Genomic DNA, 18,749 nt, shown 5'->3' on the forward strand with positions numbered 1-18,749 from the left:
AGGTGTCAATCAAAAGATACAGGCGATGTGAATGATACGTTCAAAGTCTCGTTTTTTAAGAAAATATCTATACTGAAAAAAGTCACAGAATATATAAAAATAAACTATCCAGACAAAAGCTATCCATCTAAATACTTAGCTAAAATATTCTAAATATTTTTTGTAATGTCAGTCTTAGAAGCTGGCTTTTTTGTGTACCTTGACTTTTTCTGTGGTTTCGTTGTCCCAAAGCTCTATGGTACATCGGTTTGGATGAAGATGATCTGAAATCAAGGCAAAATTAGCAAGTTGGTTCTTGCCCCCAGAAGCTGCAACCCTAGATACAGTATTAGGTACCTTATAAAACTATTTGCAGCCTAGCCAGCACTCCTGTGGCCCTGACCCTAAACAAGGTTGATCAACCACCAAATTTTTTACGAGATGAAAGAACAGTTCTTCTGTGTAAAACAAATTAGTGACTGAATATAGGAATGAGTCACAGAAAAGCTCTCAGAAAAAAAGGGTATGATGAAATGAAATGGAATATTAAAGCATTCACTTATGTTAATTTCTGACTATTTTTCTCTTAAAAAAGCCTGCGCAAGAGATAGCAAAAGTTTGTGAGAGACAGTAGTAATGCCATGCCACCAAAAGCAATGGGGGCTACTATAGTATTTAAACCACCTCATTTTTTGGAGTGTTTGTGTAGGAGTATTTATCAGGGGAAAACAAAACGCAACAGTAGGTGGAAAGGGCCAGACAGGTCTGACAGCTCTTGCCAGACTCCTCTTCCTGATTTATCAGTTTGTATCATTAGGATATATGGGATTAAGGTCTGTGGGATTCAGGGCTTTCTGTCCAGATAAGAGAACTAATTCTTCTGAAAGCAATCCGATAAACCAGGTGTAAGTATGAGATTGGGGTCATCAACAAAATAGCTGTTACTTCTGTTAAACTTGATGCCTCACAAACTCACAACCTGATACCAGATTGCTGAGCAACTGAGCCATAAGGAACATTACTACCCTTATTTTTACCTTTACCGTCCTGATCTTGCCCACTTAGATCTTCCCAACTAATGTGAGCTTTTGTATGACCTTGTATGTTGAAAAAAATCTACTTATTCACGTTTCCCTGACACTCAGCCAAAAAGATTTCTTATGTTGTTTTTATCTGACGGGTTTTTCTCTCTGAGAATCTGATCAGCCTACTGGAAACAGCTTCTATAGAAAGAGAGGAAGAGACAGAAAGGTAAGCAGGAGATGATCACAAGAAAACAACAGGGTTTTTGTACACGGAAGACAAGCACCTGCAGCTTCTTCCCTAAATGACAGCTTCAGGGCAACTGGGAAACTGCACAAGTCAGGAAGCCTTGTGTGATTATATGCTGAGAGCCTGCTGGAACACAACAGCCCTTCGTCTCCGAGTGTCCCTGTCAGTGTCATCTCAAACTGCAAGGTTTTGTTCTTTTCAGAACAGCAAAAGGAAAAAAAAATAACAAAGCCTCTGAATCTCTTTAAGATGTATTTGCATATGTCTGTGATTCTCAGGTTTGAGAAGTAAATGTGTCTTTCAAGGTATTGACCCTGTTTAGAAAAGAGACCGGCTTTGACAGAAAGATTCAAAGTGGGCAAACACAGTCTTTCCTGAGGTGTGGTTTTTTCCTATGTGCCTGTGGCCTTCTGACATTGTGCCAAGAGATCTGTTGTTTCTACAGAATTCCTACTTATGTTTTCTTCTTTTGCACAGAAGGACTCAGTCTCAAGCTGCAATAAGTTCAGAGTTGAAGGCTTGTTAGAAAATCAAGGATTATTGTAATTTATTTTAGAAACACACTTTACGCATATAGTTTCTAATTTAATTTCTATTATTATTTTTAAAGTACTTATAGTATCCAATCATATCTAGTGAAGTAGCAACTTGTCACATATTGCAACATAGTTTTGCAAGACATTTTAAAAGCAACATGGCATATGGTTGCCACAGATGCCCATTGATTCTTGAAGTATGTGTCTAAAGTTGAAGTTAAATGTCAGTGGAATGTGCACGTGCTCAGTACCATGAAAAATTGAGTTGTTTGTCCTAGGGAATGAAATATTTGGCTAGTGACATTTGAAAATTTTGGCCAAAATGGATCATTCTACATATCATATGTAACTGTATAGTATTAAAATAGTGGGCTTTCCCCAGAAAAAAATTAACATGTCACTGAGCAGAAAAGGCAGGTGAGAAAAAAGACTGGGGAGACCTTCCCAGCTCTATTGCAGGTTCTGATGTGGCACAGAGTGGAAGAAATTACAAGTATTTGAGGTAAAGCACTCATCTCCTTGCACAGTGAAATGAAAGAATAAGTGGGAACTTGTGATTTATTGGGCACATGCAAGGTAGAAGAGGCTGTAAGAGAAAAATAAAGTCTGGGTATGCTCTCCGATAACGATAGCCTCTTCTCCATATTCTGCAAAAACTAGTGTGAAGGTAAATTTCGTACCTATGCATTTTCTTTTTCCCCAGATTGTGGGAACCCCTGGTTTTTATATATATAGTAGATTTAATCCTTTTACTATAAATGGTTGCTACAGTTTCAAAGCTAAGTGTGATACATACAGGGAGATGAGATGCCTGTAGGATGGAAGAGAATTAGCGCTATATTAGCGGAAAACTGAAGAGAGGAATATGAGACGGAGGTGGGTGAGGAAAGTATAAGAGGAGGTGGAATGCACAATGTTAAATTATAGTACTGAGCTTGGTCATTGGGCACCCTACACCTGTGTATTTTGAAAAATTCCAGTGATATTTCCTGAATAATTTATTTAAGCAATGAGACTTAGCAGTGCATGTTCAGCTCTACTGTTGGCTAAGTGTCATTCAATAAATGTGCTGCAGTAAGCCTGCTAGACAGTAACATAAGTCAGTACGAGGGAAAATGATAAATCTTTTTTTTTTTTTTCTTGGTAGCTTGATCCAGGAGGTGTCAGTTCAGCATAGCAAGGAGAGGTGGTAGAGGGGCAAGTTTGAGATCTCAAGGAGCACAACCAAGTACAGCTGCCCCAAAGGCTTTAACAGAATTGCCTGCACACTGCTGGCTCTCTGCATGTAGGAGTAATGGGATTCCTGACTATAGTGTAGCTACGAACTTGTAGATTACTGAACAGACAAACTAACTGCCTGATAAAGAATTTCATGACAAATTTCTTACCTAAATACTGAGCACTTCAGAAATGAAGCATCTTACCTTTATCTGTATGGGATCTTGGGCTACAAAAGCATATGCTAATAAAAAATGGAGGTGGGACAGAAGCCACAGATTTGTCTGAGAAGCAGAGCAGCTCCAGGAGGAATGAGATTCCGCCTTCTTCATGGGACATCTGCTGTGTCTCCACTGGGCTGCCAGTGCCTCAAAGACAAATAAAGGGAAGTTCTTGCCATGCCATCTTTCCTTTGCACCATCCCATATGTGGGCAAATGAAGAGAAGGCAAAACACAGCAGCTGCCAACTGGCCTATGAAGGGGGCTTCCTACATTGATGTGAAGCTCCAAGGCAGCGCTGTCTGCCTTTCAGGTCCAGAATATGCCAGTGATGCATTGCAAAGAAACTATACCTATGGTTCTGTGGGGCTTGGGTCAAGGATTTTTGATTAATCACTGGAGAGCAGGAGACAGATAGATATTATTTAACATTATTTGTTTTGAGTAACACTTTCTGCTTACTGACAGAGTTGGCATGGAAACTAAATCAGCACTCATTTTTTAAAAGGATAGTCCATTCAGAGAGAGGTTAGTCATCAGTGGGCAAACCAAAGAGACTCAGGCTGCTGCTGCTAACGCTTATACCTTGCTCATGAATAGCCAGAATACTCAAAATGGTAGCAGTCATATTACCCCAACTTTTATGGAAATAAATGTGCATCTACTGAGAATTATATTATGAGGTGTGGGTGGTGGTTTTTTTGGGGTTTTTTTTTGGTTTGTTTTGGTTTGTTTTGGTTTTTGTTTTTTTTTTTTGTAAAGAGGGAAGAGTTATTTAATTATCCAAAATCCACAACAGAACTTCCTTATTTCTAGAAAATGACATATGTTTTTATGGATCTGTTGAATTTAAGGAGTTAACACAGTTCATATAAACAGTGGTGCTTGTAATATTGTGGTGGAAAATGGCATAATACTTAAAAGGCTATAAGCTTAGCACAAGGGATCTGTGAATGTATAGCCAAGATGGAAGCCTACACAGTATGCAGAAAATGGCATTGTGAATTACTTTCCCTTTATTGATGAAAAAAATCAAGATTTGCTTATTTCCATCATATGTTTTCCCCACACGCAAGGATGGAAGCAAAGAAACGGCTGCTGGGTTCTGCACCAACTAGGCTGAGAAAATATTGATGGCTAAATTGCTGTTCAGCGGCATTTCATAAAGTGCCTGCTGGCATCCTGTTCTCAGAGGCAGAATGATAAATGTAGATTTAAATTCGAAAAGTTTAATTTCCTCTATAACCTTTGACTCTTGGCTTTTTGCATCCTCAGAATACAGACCATACATGCCTTCTCCATTGATACAAGATCTTGTTTACTTTACAGTAACTATTTCCATTCAAGGCTATAATGCTGTTACCAAATTGATGAGGACACTGATTTCTTTTTTCTTTGTGTTTACCAAGCAGATAATTTAAGTGACGCTCTGAAAAAGCTGAAGATAACAACCACTGACAGCACAGCAGATAGCTTGGAGGGATGCTTGGACTGTCTGCTTCAAGCTCTGGCACAAAACAGTAAGTTGTATGGACCTTTCAAATTTTAAATCGTATAATGAGATCAGTGAATTAAAATGGAGGTAGGAGAATGTGGCAGAAAGACTAACTCAAGCAAGAGGGCTGCTGGGTTGGCTGTTCTGGATTTTGGGTTTTTTAACCCATATATCTGTAGCATTCAGGTAGCAATGAAGACAGTGACAGGTAAATATCTGGATATTTAGAACAGCTGTAGTCCAGCCCTTTTTCCAGTATAAAGTAGCACAATTACTTACACAACTGATCACTCAAGGAACAAAGGACAGGGATGGACAAATGAGCCTGATAGGATGGGGAGAGGGATATGGGAGCTGTTTGCTTATTCTGGTTAAAAGAGCATAGTTTCCTATTTGGAATGTATTTTTCCTCATTCTTCTGATCAAATATTTCTTATTTCCAATAGCTTCAATTAGCATAAATAGGCTGGATATCCAAAGATGATCCAAATTTGACATGTGGTACGATAATAAAAATAACTTAAGAATGGAACAAGATGTCTTTTTCACCAAAAGCTGTAGAATGTGTGTCCCCACTTGCAGTAGGCAGAAAGGTATGGTAAAAGAAGATGACAGCTTACAAGACTTTTCAGAGTTTAACTTTCCTAGCGCTTCAGATGGTGGCAGAAGAAAAATCTGTGTACAATTTCAGGTTGAAAAACTTGTCAAGATAGATACAAGCCATGGTTAGAAATTCTTTATTTAAAAAAAATATTAGTCCTCTGTTAATACCAATACACTCAAAAGTACGTACTATTAATAAGTCTTGTTTCATTCCCATGATGGTATTCTATAAATCACAGCCTTTTGGCTTAGTTGGCGTAAAATACTTAATGAGGTTTTTCACAATAGAATATAAGCACCACCCATATCAAATCCAATATGGATTATAACAGTCTCTGCATTTAATAGTAGTGGGTTTTTAATTGATTATTTTGCAAAGAGATATCAGCCAGGAAATAACAAACAAACAAAATATTTGGGGTTTAGATCAACCTATTTTTTGAGGATGCTGAATCATTTTTCTTATGAGTTTATTTATAAAGTATATCCAATCGTTTAATCCAACTTCCAGTTGGATTTGGAACTTCCAACTTCCAGTTGGATTTGGTATTTCCAGTACATTTAAGTCTAATACTTAAATGATAAGTACTAAAAAGAAGAAGGTATGAAAAATGACAAAGTACTTAGTGTAAATGACAGAGTTTACCATTTTGCCTATGAAGGTCACATACCTATGTCGCAGAACAAGTTTGGCGGATGCAAAATAATTTTGCCTAATAATTTTGACAGCAAACTTACCAATGCTTCCTTGCAACCATGTGACTCTCTTCCATCTCTGTGTAGGGCTTGGCTCTTCCTTCCAAAATCTTTTCTAGTCTCATAGCTGCCAGATCAGATAAGTAGATTATTAGGATTTTGACCTCTCTCTTTCGGATAGTTTTACAAAATTTAGCTATAATCCCTCCACCATTTACCATGTTCTTTGCATGTAAGTCAGTAACATGAATATAAGCCTGCTGAGCTGCCATATGACGTACATCTCCACATATTTTCAGTTGCCCAAGATTGAGGGCAACTAAAGTAACTCTACTGAAAATTAGATATTTTTAGATGGCAGTTTTTTCAACAGCTTGCAGGTGATTTAGGAGCCTGTATATCAATTCCCTTTCATGTGAATTAGACACTTCGATACCTAAGTTTTGCTGAGTCCCTTTGGACAACAAGCTTCTTAAGACAGTCTGATGATTTTGAGAAAAAAACCTCATAGAAGATAGGTTTCCATTTTGACATAAATTTGTGAGAACAGCAGTACATTCAAAAGACTTCAGAGATTATGAGGTAAATTGCATGTAATAGGTTGATTCAACAAATAGATTAGAATCAGCTTTCTAAACGCTGCAGTCTCTGAGTTATTATTGGGCGACAGATGACCGTCCGTCCTTTGACTAAACAACTGATGAATGTCCTTTCTCATAGTTCTCATCCATCCAGTTAACATCTTAATATGGATTTGATTTATTTTTTTAGTTACAGTGTGTATGATCATATATATGAGATATATATAATATCATAGAGATATGGGATACACACTGTACCTCTGTGTGTAAATTATCGTATAATAATAATGAGAAATCAGATTGTTTATATAAAGCTGCATGATTATTGTAACACAGAAATAATTTAAATAAGGTTTCGCAAATAATTATTCTGTTCTCCTTTAGTGTATTCCCATGTGTATGATTATATTAATAAAGTATGCATTCTGATTATAGTTCAGTAAATCATCACGTTAGAGTAACACTAGAAAAATAAGCCATGCGAGGAATAGAGTTTATTTTAAGAGAATTTCATAGGACTATGATTTCATTGGGAGTTCATGGTGGTATCATAGGTCACAGAATTTAGTTTTATTCACTTCATAAAGACTTGGATATAAAAATATTATTTTATCTTCTATAAAATTTAGTATATTACTAATACACTAATGCAACCCACTCCCTTCTACTGCCAGCCAAAAATGACAGTTAAAGCCAGTGTTAATACTACATTGAGATTTTTAATAAAGGAAGTAATAGTTTCCACAACTTCAATTTGGGCATATTGCATGTACATATGAATATTTCAGAGACCATTACGCTGCTTTTAATTGATAACTGCGTGCATGCAGCATAGGGTTGTGGTTACTGCGGAAACATAAGTTAAATTCCTCAGTGTCTAACAATACAGTGACAATTATAGTTCCATTTACTTTGCGTACAATCTTTTAAATTTTCATTATGTTAAAATATTACAAACTACTTTCTTCCTATGTTGTCTACAATATAGAAAAGGATGGCAAAGTTACAATTAATACTGTAGCTTTTAATTTCTTTTTATGTAATCTGCTGCTTTTTCTTCCCCCCCCCGCCCCCAACTCCTGACAGATGATCTTTTGATAATCCCAGACAGGCAGTAGAGCCCTGGAACACGATACCTCCTGTCTGGCTTTACGAGCTATTCTGCCATTTGTCACACCAATCAAATTATGGTGTGTGCACTACACAAGGGTGAATCAAATAGTTTGCTGAATATGATCACTGCTGGTAAATATTTGGCAAGCCAAATTCAAATGGTTTTAGCTACTTATCTAGGGAGATAGTTGTATAGCCCTTCACATCTGAGACCCAGGTCTGAAAATCCTGCACAGATGGTTTCTTTAGGAGACATTGTTTGGAGAGATGTGTATTCCTATTTATGCTCATATTTTTGTTCTTACCTATCACCAGCACTTCTGGCTGAGGCCAGTCATATGTGGACTAGCTTGAGGCACAAGATAAAATGCAGGACATTAGGATGAGAGAGGCAACAATGACAGAGGATTAAGAGATAAGCATTAGAAGTGCTTTAGAATAATAAGAACATACCTCATTTTATGTGGACTTTCTTCAGCATTCCCAGTGAAGTCAACTGGCATAGCTGGGGACTTTGCACCCGTAAGGCCTGCCATAATGAAGACATACAGTAACATTAGTCTAGATTCCCAGCTAATGTAAGTCAGCACAGCTCCTTTCACCTCTGTGGATCTACCTCATGCACATAAGCTGAGATTCTGTCTACCTTACTGCTGAAAGGAAAATACAAATGCTTGATCTCTCTCTATCCACCAGTGTTCATCGTCTCTAGATTGCTAAACTTTCCATGGCTTAGACTTTTAAAGGAAGGCTGTGGTGCATGATCCCTAAGCAATGTTAGCAGCAGAGAAATAGAGTCAGCCATGCACTGAATGAAATACTGTCTTCTACTGAATCAGGAGGTGAAATTCATATATCACATGTGTTTTCTTTTAAAAACTATATATTAAACAAATGACTCCATTGTCTGCTTTGTAGAATTTGGATTCTTTCTGTATAGACATGGTTTGATGTGTTACTGCCAAGAAGGAATTTTGCTGATCTGGAAACAGGCTGTTTACAGTAATATGGAATGCAGAATGATCATAACAATCAGAAAAGGCAACACGCAAGAAATTGCTTTGTCAGAGAATAGGATTCTGAGGTTCATCAGCTTTTTTTTAATTCAGCTTAAAAAAAAACCCTCTGAGATTAATTGTGCATTGCAAAATGAAATTTAATTCTGTTTAATACATCAGAATTCCTTACATTATAATTTGAGACTTTGTACAAACAGGGGTCATTTTCTCCCCCCTCCCCAAAATGGGGTAGAGTAATAAACAGCTTATCTTGTAGTTGCTTTATAATAATGTGTGTAAAAAGAAAAGAACTGAAGTCTGCAGAAAAATCCACAGGAGGAAATGGGGTAAGGAGAGCTCTGGTAGATGAATCTGGATGCATTTTTCTCTGAGAAATGGCAGTTGTGTCACCTCCCTGTGCTCACTGCAGAAGGGTGAGTGAGTTCCCTCCCCCTGGGCTTCAGACTGCCCTCTGATCAAGTCACAAACGTCACATGCTTGTCTGCAGCCCACAGCCATCCACCTCAAGGCCTTAGCCATAGTTACGAAAGCTGAATATTTGCTCTCGTATTTTTGCTAAGTTTCTATCATGTTTAGCGACTTTGGAATTCAAGGGTATTTTGTGTTTTGTTTGGTTTGTTTGTGTTTTTTTTTAAATTACATCTTACTGAGGAACATTCTCTGAAATCTCATTCTTCCCCTACATGCAAGTGGTACTGAAAGTTACGCTGAAGATGCAAGGGAGGCATATTTGCTTTCCTGACCAACAGAAATTCTCAGTGCAAATACTGTAGAAAAATTATGGTATTAAACATCAGCTCCAGTGGCATCATTAGATGGTATATTACTGAATTTTATTACTTTTTGAATAATAAACCCCAGCTGATTGTTACAAGCTCAAGTTACTTTCTATTCTGGAACCAAACCTATCTTGTGAAAAAGATAGCAATTATTGCTTTCAAGAGTTTGGTTCTAAAAGCACAATGTTACATGTTTTACTGTAATAATTCAAAGAACATGGTAGTTAGAACTGAACTAGTTTTACGTAGAAAAAGATTTGTGAGACAATGGATTCTACTATTGGCTCAGATATTTTCAATTTAAGCCTTAATCAATGGCAGGCTAAACTAACAGAGAAAAATATCTTAGCTTAACATAAGCTTTGCAGCTTGGAATCTATTTTTTAAAAAAATCAGATGAGTAAAGCACTTATGCACTGGAGAAAAGTATTTTGAAAGATCATACACTTACATTTCTGGAAAGAATTAGTAAATGCTTTATTTTTTATCTCAAACCCAAAGAAAAACACTGATATGTACTATTGGATTTTGGGAACAATAGGTTAATTGTATTGTCTAGGGAAATACAACAGAAAACAATATTGGTTATCATTTTATAACATATACAGATTTATACCTATTAAGGGTTCTCTCATAAATATTGTGCCTATCAAAAAGTGCAGTTATCTTTAGATCCTCAAATACAGGTCCACAAGAAAGGACTGCCTGACAAAAAGAAAACAAGATAGAAATAGAGGTTTTCTTTTAAACCACAGGCCTTCTGGGACATAATTATTGCAGTAACAACAACAAAAAAAATGTTATTGCTAGTCCAGACATGCTGCTGTGTTTCAGATACAAGAGGTTATAGCAGACATAAATAACCCAGTTTTGGCAGATGAGAAATCTGAAAATCTGCTGAGCATGTTATTTTTGGTTCTGATGTAGTCAGTGTAAGAGGCTGAAGCCCACTAATCCCAGCCTTCAGCACCCAGCTCTGAAAAATGTCTGACATGTAACTGAAATGGAAAGGCTAGCACATGCATTTGAAGCATTTTTTTTTTAATGTATATTTTTTGGGAGGCTAAGAGTATGAGTTTACAAGTTTGTGTGTAAAAATGGTTAAGCAAAATCACACCAGTAAAGATAAGCTGAAGTGAGAGGGCAAGGCCCCAATTTTGAAAGAGATTTAGAAATTTTGGAAAGCTCTTACAGTTGAAAGAAGAAAGTTTTAAATAATACACTTTACCTTAAAGATGTGGTTGGCTATAAGATGCCCTGTTTTCTATTTGTTGAGCTATGCTGATACCTGGTAACTCAAGGAACCATCAAATGACACATGAAAATTTTGAATTCCTGTTTGAAATTGGAAATTGCAGCATTATTCTAAGGCTTCTTTGGCATGTCATTTTTCTCCCCATAATGAGTACAGTTTCTTTATGCTATTTTGGTTTGCCCCAAAACATATTTTGGCTATATACTATTTTGATTTGTTTTGAATATACTTACTGTGTTGTATCAGAGAAAATAACATTATGTTACAAACTTTCTGGGCAACTGCTTGCTAGCCTTTGCCATCATTTCCTGCTGTTTCAGCTTTATGGTGTTGAGATCACGAGCTCAGCCCTCCTACTTAGAGCTTCTGTTCAGGTTTTCTCTTGAAAGTCACTAGTGGGTTTTTGGAAACGCATTGGTTCTTACTTGATGGCGTGACAGAGGAGGATGTGTTAGCATCTGGAGTTCTTAAGAAAATGTTGAATTTTGCAGAGACTGCAGATTTCTCACATTCCTTCATCAGCGATGAAACTTTCCATCCAATGCCCTGAATCTTCTGTAGGCACTTGCTTTCAAAGGCATCTAGTTTCCTGTCTTTAATGTTTTGGTGGATTTCCAATTCTCACAACCATATGTTAACACAGAGGTTATATTTGAGTTGGAAATTCTTCATTTTATTCTGTTCTTTATAGCTGTTGCTTCCATATGTTGTTGAATTTAGTTAGTACTCATGCTCTTCCTAAACTCGATGTTCCTTTTTCTGATCTTCACTGGCCATAAAAGATGGAACAATTCCTCTACTGGAGCAGAAAAATGATGGAGAATTTAGAGATAATGTTTTGTAATTGTTAAATTCGGGGCTCAACTAAAAAAAATCTGCTTCTCTGAAATTTTTAAACATATAATTGTCCCTCTTAATGCCTTTGATTTATGAAAAAAAGAAAAAAAAAACCAAAACCCAGAGCTTTACCTATTTTCATCTATTTCCTTTCTGGACATTTTTGACAGTTCAGTAGGTGAGTAGCTAACTGCTTATCTTTTAGCACATGAGAGTGTCATCTGATTTCAGTGAAATCTTGTACCTCTTTAGGTAGAATTAAACAATAGTTATTTCATCTTTTGTTTCTATGATCCTCTCACACATTAGTATGAAAGTAAAAGATATGTTACCCTCCCACCCCAAACAGAAAAAAATTAAGTTGTAGAAATAGTTGTAACTTCGCAGAATTATTCTAAGCTATGAGCATTACCTGAAATCAGTTTCGTTTTTTCCCATTGGCTAGACTTTTTAAGCTTGCTCCTTTCTCTTTCTGAAGCATGGAGAAAAACCTCTACATTTCACAGCTTGCTCAAGCAAGCAAACCTGTCCTTAAACATCACCAGACTAACCGTTCTCTGTTTTGAAGAGACTCTGTTTGATCAGAATAAGAGTAAAATGAGGTGACAATCATTTCATGTGGGTTGTGACTTAGTAACAATGCTTTCGTAACTGTGAATGCTTGCACAGCATTACAGCTTAAAACAAAACAATAACCGTCTGTAAACCCTATTCTGACCCTCACATGTAGGATTAACTTTTGGCTACTGTTGTTTGCTATAAATAAAAAAAAGAGCACTCAGCATCCCCACAGATTTAATACCCATAACTAACAAGTAAGCTGTAACAACACAAGCCAGTGCACAAGCACATCAAGGTAGCATAGCACAAGCAGATGGGTAGACAATGGTACCAGTTGGATCAGTGGCCTATTAAGCCAATGGATAACTAGTAGAATTAAGTCCAATGAAAAATAGCATTTCCCTGCTCTCTTACTCCTCTCTGATCTTCAGCATTTCCCTTTCTTCTTAGCAGCAGTCTCTCTTCTAGGTGGATATGTGATCCTCCTAAGGTCTACCTTCCAGTGATCGCTTGTATATGTCACCCACCTGTGATCTTAGAAGGAGGAGGCCACCCATGGATGTATACTCAGCCACAGCAGACACATGCCTGCGTGTTAGTCTTGATATGTAAGTGTCCCAGCCTGAACACTCAAACAAGCAGCAGACATTTATGGTGTATGTCCATGAAAGGAAATATGCAGATGAAAGCTAGAATATCCTCCTCCAAAAAGACAAAACAAAAACAGTATTATTGCTAATTGTCTACTGAAATCTATAGTTACCTGCTGAGATTAAAGTATTCTTTAGGAAGATGGTGGCCTTAGCCCATGACAAAGATTTTACTACTTCATTATTCCTGGTTTGTCTTGGAAACTACAAAAATATTAAGAGTAGCACTGAGTTACCCATAGTACCTTGTACAACTCCTTTTCTTTGCATGTTAGAGACATGAACTGCTGTCTGTTTAGCAACTGCTAAATCTTGATCCAGCTTCTTTGAACTTCAGTGCAGGGATAATGTATTTAATGTCTACTCAAAGCAAGGGAGGGAGAGGGAATAGAAATGAAAAAGGAAGAAATGAAACGAAGTCAATGAGTAACAAGGAACAAAATAGTGCATAAGATTTTTTAGAGAAAAGAGAGAAGGGAGCAACAGATTCAAAGATAAAATTTTTGAAAGAAAACAACAAACTAAATGCAGATACCTAAGAAGCGATGGATGCCATATCTTCCTAAGTCCCACTGCCTTCTACAACAGCTGCTTACACTCAGAATCTCCACTGATTTAGGTTAGTATGTTACTGCAGCACACATGTTTAGAGCACAGAGTAAAATTAGTAAAAGGACTATAAAGCAATGTCCTGATTCTGGCAACATTTACATATATTCTTACCTTTAAGGACATAGATTCTTATGTTCTGGTAGTCCCACTGAGCTCAAGAGATATATTTGTATGTATAAAGCTATATACATGGCAAAGCATTTGCATGTTCAGAGCCAAAATATGTACAGCCTATTTTAGCAATTCTTCTGTTTTAGGTCACCATCAGTCTTGATTCTTACACGACAGTAGGTGTCAAGGAATGTGTTCTTCCTTCAAAGGTGTATTTCCAGTTTATTTCTTAGTACCCTGTCTTTGTTGAGCATGATATAAACCAGTTTTTCTTGATGGGGAGTATGAAGCTATAAAATTAAAAGAAAAAGCATGATATATGCATTTAGCTTTTGCCATTGAATTATGTTTTACAACATCTATATTAGTAGAAATTAATATAACGTTTAACATAATTGGGAATGTTTTGCATGACCAAAAATCCTTTTGATTGGCTTGTATGCATAAAGTCAAGTCTTCTGCATAAATGGTGATAATGGATTACAGAGGAAAAAATTTTTAACAGGAGCATTTTCATATAGAGGGATAGTTTTGGTGGGAAACTGAAGAGAGTACATATAACCCTGAGGAAGTTTTTATATTCTGCTGCTAGGGAAGGCTTGGCCTGCTTTTGCACTAGCGAAGATGGAAACCATCTTAGTACAGATGCAGTTTCTACTGGCTAAAATATTTGCTACAATACCTTACACCACATCCCTCAAAGTAACATTACCAACAAAACAGACTTTTATTATTTTTGTAGCTTTTGGCAGTGTAGCTGCATCAGCAATAAGGGTTTGCAGGTGGGAAGCTGTCAAACCAAAACCCCGCACCTTAGACCAGTGTACTCATACAGGCAAGAACTTCTAGTATGCCTCTGATGCAGATAAACTCCTGTAACGGAGCCAGAGGTTCAAATTGAATTGGGTCAGCTCAGCCGATTAAGCTCATTGCAGTCCATAAGTTTACCTGGGAAGATTTCTAGTGAAATGCCTTTCTGAAAGGTGGAGATCCTGATGGATATTTTGTAAGAGGGAGTTTTGGCTCAAATACTGTGTTATGAAGCGTTCCTTCTTCTTGATGAAGAAGGGTGTTCGTTGCATCTTAGCTCATGAAACTGTTGCCTTTTCATGGCACTGTATACACATAATCCAGAAATGTTTCATCAGAAGTGCTGTATATAATATATTATTACAGTATACCTATTTAATTGGAACACAGTAAATTGAGGTGACTGCTTTTTATTGGACTGTCTCCCAGCAAACTGGCATACCCTAATGATACTGAATGGTAATCACTGCTGCTTAGTGAGATTATATTTTACATAAATTCCTCTTAATAGTGATGTATTTAGTTAGTGCCAGATAGTTAAATGATGTTTATCCAAGTGTTAAATTCCAACTGCTATTCATTGGATATACAATGTGCCAAATAAAGATTAAATATTATATATTTTTTCTTTGCAGAAGGCATCAGTAAAGCAGTTCCAGATAATAGAAATGACAAATTTCTTTTTAGATTGCATTTTTGAAATGCAATACAGAAGCAAAGGAAAAGGCCTGCCTTTTGAAATACAATACTGAAGCAAGGGGAAAGGCCTACTTTTTACAAAAAATTGTATTTAGACATCATGTAACTCACAATTTCAGGTCTGAAATTTCATTCTTAGTTTTGTTCCAGTCCCTTATGACTTACAAATGTCATCCTTTTTAGATTAGATTTTCCTTAAGCTACTTTTAAAAACACCAGTAGCTAAAAAATTCCTTTGTATGTAGACGTACTCTTCCAATAAGCACTGGGCAGAGTTTTACAGCAGGCATTTGAACTTGCTTGAGAGCACTCTTAAAAGACTGCTTAAAAGGAATGTGAAACATTTCTTGCATATATGAGGCACAGCTTTCAAATCTGATTTGGTTTTTAAACTGAACTGAATTTGGAAAAAGGATTTTACACTATGGGCCTAGTATTTCTGTTGTACAGATTGAAAAACTAAAGCATGAGGATATTTAAGACTTTACCCAGGGTCCTGTAATAAGTCCAGTTAGTAGAAGTAACAGAAGAGGCAGATTAAAATGTCCACACAGGCTGACTATAAAACAAGAAGATGCTAGTGGATGACATTTGTACTAAGATCACAGACAATGAACTTGGCAGCTAAACCACTAATATCAAACTCTTTCAGCAACTGTGCTACCGAAGGGGTTACCTCCTGCAGAGGGTGAGTCAGAAAGGGGGAGCGGAGGAACTAACAGCTCGGATAAATCCACCAAACTATGCGTCAGGGCTCTAAACTAGATCCAGTTCAGGAACTCAGGGATTCTGAGCTGCCTTACTTTAGTGTTCTGCCTCATGCTGTGATGTATGCATGGAGGTCTTATGTGCATAATTCTTCATTGAAGGCAAAGCTGGCATGTACTTTTATTAAATTACTTTGTTGGTACCTGCAACAGGCTATTCAAGAGGTGGGTCTCATCCTGAAATTCACTTTTATTCTTTGGATATAGCCTTTGGAGAAATTAATCAGTGGGAATCATGCAGCTAGTTGGTTGGTGAATCTGTCTCTCCATCTGTCCTTCCTTCCTTGTTAGAGCTGAGATTTTAATTACGAACATCTGTGCACTATCTCTATTTCTTCATTAAAAATAGGAATTAAAGTTGCCCTGTTGCTGCTGGTAGAGACAGAACAGAGCAAACACCACGATGGAAACGTTAGCACAGCTAAGGGAGAATCCTCCCTCCCTGCCTCCTAGGGGTGTAGTTTGAAGGATAGGTGAGCAAGCGGACTGTATTTGTGGGGATTTCCCCATGTGAGGAGGAGCATGCCAACAGCAAATTATATTCATTTATTTCTATATATAAATTATTATTAGATTATTTTTATTTCTGTAAAAACAACTCGATAATTGGAACATTCTTTTTGGCTAAGGTATGCTAAGCAAAAGCCTCCTTATCAGTGGTGCATTCTTTGTTGCATTAGAACACATCATTTGTTTCACTGAGGTTCTTTACAACCCACTTTTTGTGCTCCTGTAGTCAGATTAAAATCTCCATTTTGTGGTTTGGAAAATACAGTAGGAGGCTATGGAGAGAGGGACAATACTTCTTGAGGGAGGCCATATATGGGGAGAGCATCAATACTTGCTCTTGGTCACATGAAGCTTTTTTAACGTAGTGGTTAGGAGGATGTTCCAGTTAGAATGCTATCCGTTGCTCCCTTCATTCTCCTCCCTTCTGCCTTCTGAAAGAGCAGATGGAAGGTTCCTTTCATGATATACATGGCTCATCATTATTTATTCATGTGTTCATCTTTCTCTTTCTGATGAGAGTACATGTAGGAGGGACATTATAAAGCCAAGGTAATTTTCTGCAGTAGTTTCAGGAGGTTTATCTTTTCAGCTAGAAATACATATATTTTTCAAAAGAGTACATTGCAAACACAGCTGGCTTAATGAAGAGGACACTCACAAAGCTGCTCATTTACAATTCTGTGGTGTGCCTCATTTCTCATGTAAAGCTCCGTAACATGGGAATTAATTGCAGTGCTAGCCTTCACTACTGTTGGGTTACATCTCATGGTGTAACTTAAACTCATTTTTCGTAGAGAACAGGAACTGTGAACCTATAGTTTTCTTCTGCTAGCAAGGGCAAAGTAGTAGCACTTCTGACAGAGATGCCTTGCCTTTCCCTTCCCTTCCTTCCCCAGCCCCCGCCTTGTCTTTCACTTGAAGGTGGACGAACTGATGCAGAGAGGAGAAAGGAGTGAAAAAGAGGAGTGAAATTTCACAGGAAATAGACCTGAGAGGGGGGAGTGTAGAATTTAGTTTGAGATGCTCATTGAATTTTCTTCCTATAGTGATTTCTGCTACTTAATTAAGCAGTCTGATAGCCACGGTGCTCAGCTCTCCAGCTCTGATCTATGGCATTAAAGAATTTCCTGCCCACACCCTTTATTATTCTGACTTCAGGCACTGTAAAAACCACGAAAAGCAAGGATATTGACATTTTAATCACCCAGCTATGACATTAATAAGATTTTGGCACTATGTGATCTAACATACTCTTTGTCTTGATATCTGGTGATATAAAGAGACATCTAAAGCTGCAGGTTTAACCTTAGAGGTTTTTTCCCCTCAATTATGCTGCCGTGGCACATCACTGTATTATATTGTGTGCAAAAGGGCTCTTTCTAAAGCAGCATTACAGTCCTACAATTTCTTTGGTTTAAGATAGGGGACAGTGGGTGTTCTACAGGTGGGTTGGTGCATACAGACTGAAAATCAGGTTTTAAAAGGTGGCATTTGAAATCTGGACATCACCTATAGCAAAAGGATTTTGAGGTACGTCACCCTAATGTCAGGCTACCTAGATTGTTAGGCTTCCTTAGGAGACAAACTGAATGGATTTGAAAGGGGATGCAATTCTCCTAAAGGAATTAAAATGGTAAGCATAAGCCAACATTTTAGCATGTGATTAATGTTGCCTATAATTTCCTTTTTCTCCATTATAGAAAGCATGGGAGGAGATTACGTGGTGGAGATTTTGCCTAGATCACTCTTGCTCCTAGAGAAACATTTGGTTTTACTTGCTCCAACTACAACTGACAGTACATTGAAATATCAATTCAAAAGATGACAACTGAAATAAGTTTTCTAAATAATTTAGCCTCTGATAATTTACTAGAAAGCCCAGAATGAAAGAAGCATGCAGTAGATTCACATCCTTAACAAGTAATACCTCTTTCATGCATACACATGCAGACAGGAAGCCAGGCAGGCCTTCTCCAGCCTCTGAAGAGAACAAATAAAGGCAAGAATTGAGGGTTGCCTATGCTAAAGCCATTAGCAATTTCTAATTCTCAGCAAACCCCAAACTATTTCTCCTAGGCCCAGGCAGTGATAAGGGTACCTTTGGCAACACTGGTGTGTGATCTTCCAGCCTTAGGTTCTGCAGAAGGAAAACCAAATCGTGGGTTTACAGTCACAGTGAAAATACTGCTACATAAACGTGACCTTTCATCGTCCTCTCCAAAAGGATAACGCCACACACACTTTTCCCCTCATTTCTGTCCCTATCTATGTTCCTTGGTCTTTTATACAGGACTCGTGTCATATGAAGCTGAGCAAAAAAGACACAGAGGAGCATGGGTCTTAACGGGCGGGCAGTCTAAATCCATGCTTCCTAAAGCCCCTGGCCTGACCACCATGCCGCTCTAGTTGCAAGTGGAAAAAACAAA

General features: G+C 37.5%; 1 protein-coding gene across 3 annotated transcripts in view; it reads left to right on the forward strand.

Annotated features, from left to right (window-relative positions):
• RAP1GDS1 (Rap1 GTPase-GDP dissociation stimulator 1) overlaps positions 1-18,749 on the forward strand; it is a 102,499-nt gene that overhangs the window by 32,151 nt on the left and 51,599 nt on the right. For 2 of the 3 annotated variants that reach the window (XM_054203350.1, XM_054203352.1), the window contains exon 2: positions 4,635-4,745. In XM_054203350.1, coding sequence (XP_054059325.1) covers positions 4,635-4,745 — 111 coding nt within the window. The remainder of the gene's footprint in view (positions 1-4,634; positions 4,746-18,749) is intronic. The other variant, XM_054203351.1, reaches the window with a different exon arrangement.

The sequence above is a fragment of the Rissa tridactyla genome, chromosome 5 (genome assembly GCF_028500815.1).
Source record: "Rissa tridactyla isolate bRisTri1 chromosome 5, bRisTri1.patW.cur.20221130, whole genome shotgun sequence".
Classification (NCBI taxonomy): domain Eukaryota; kingdom Metazoa; phylum Chordata; class Aves; order Charadriiformes; family Laridae; genus Rissa; species Rissa tridactyla.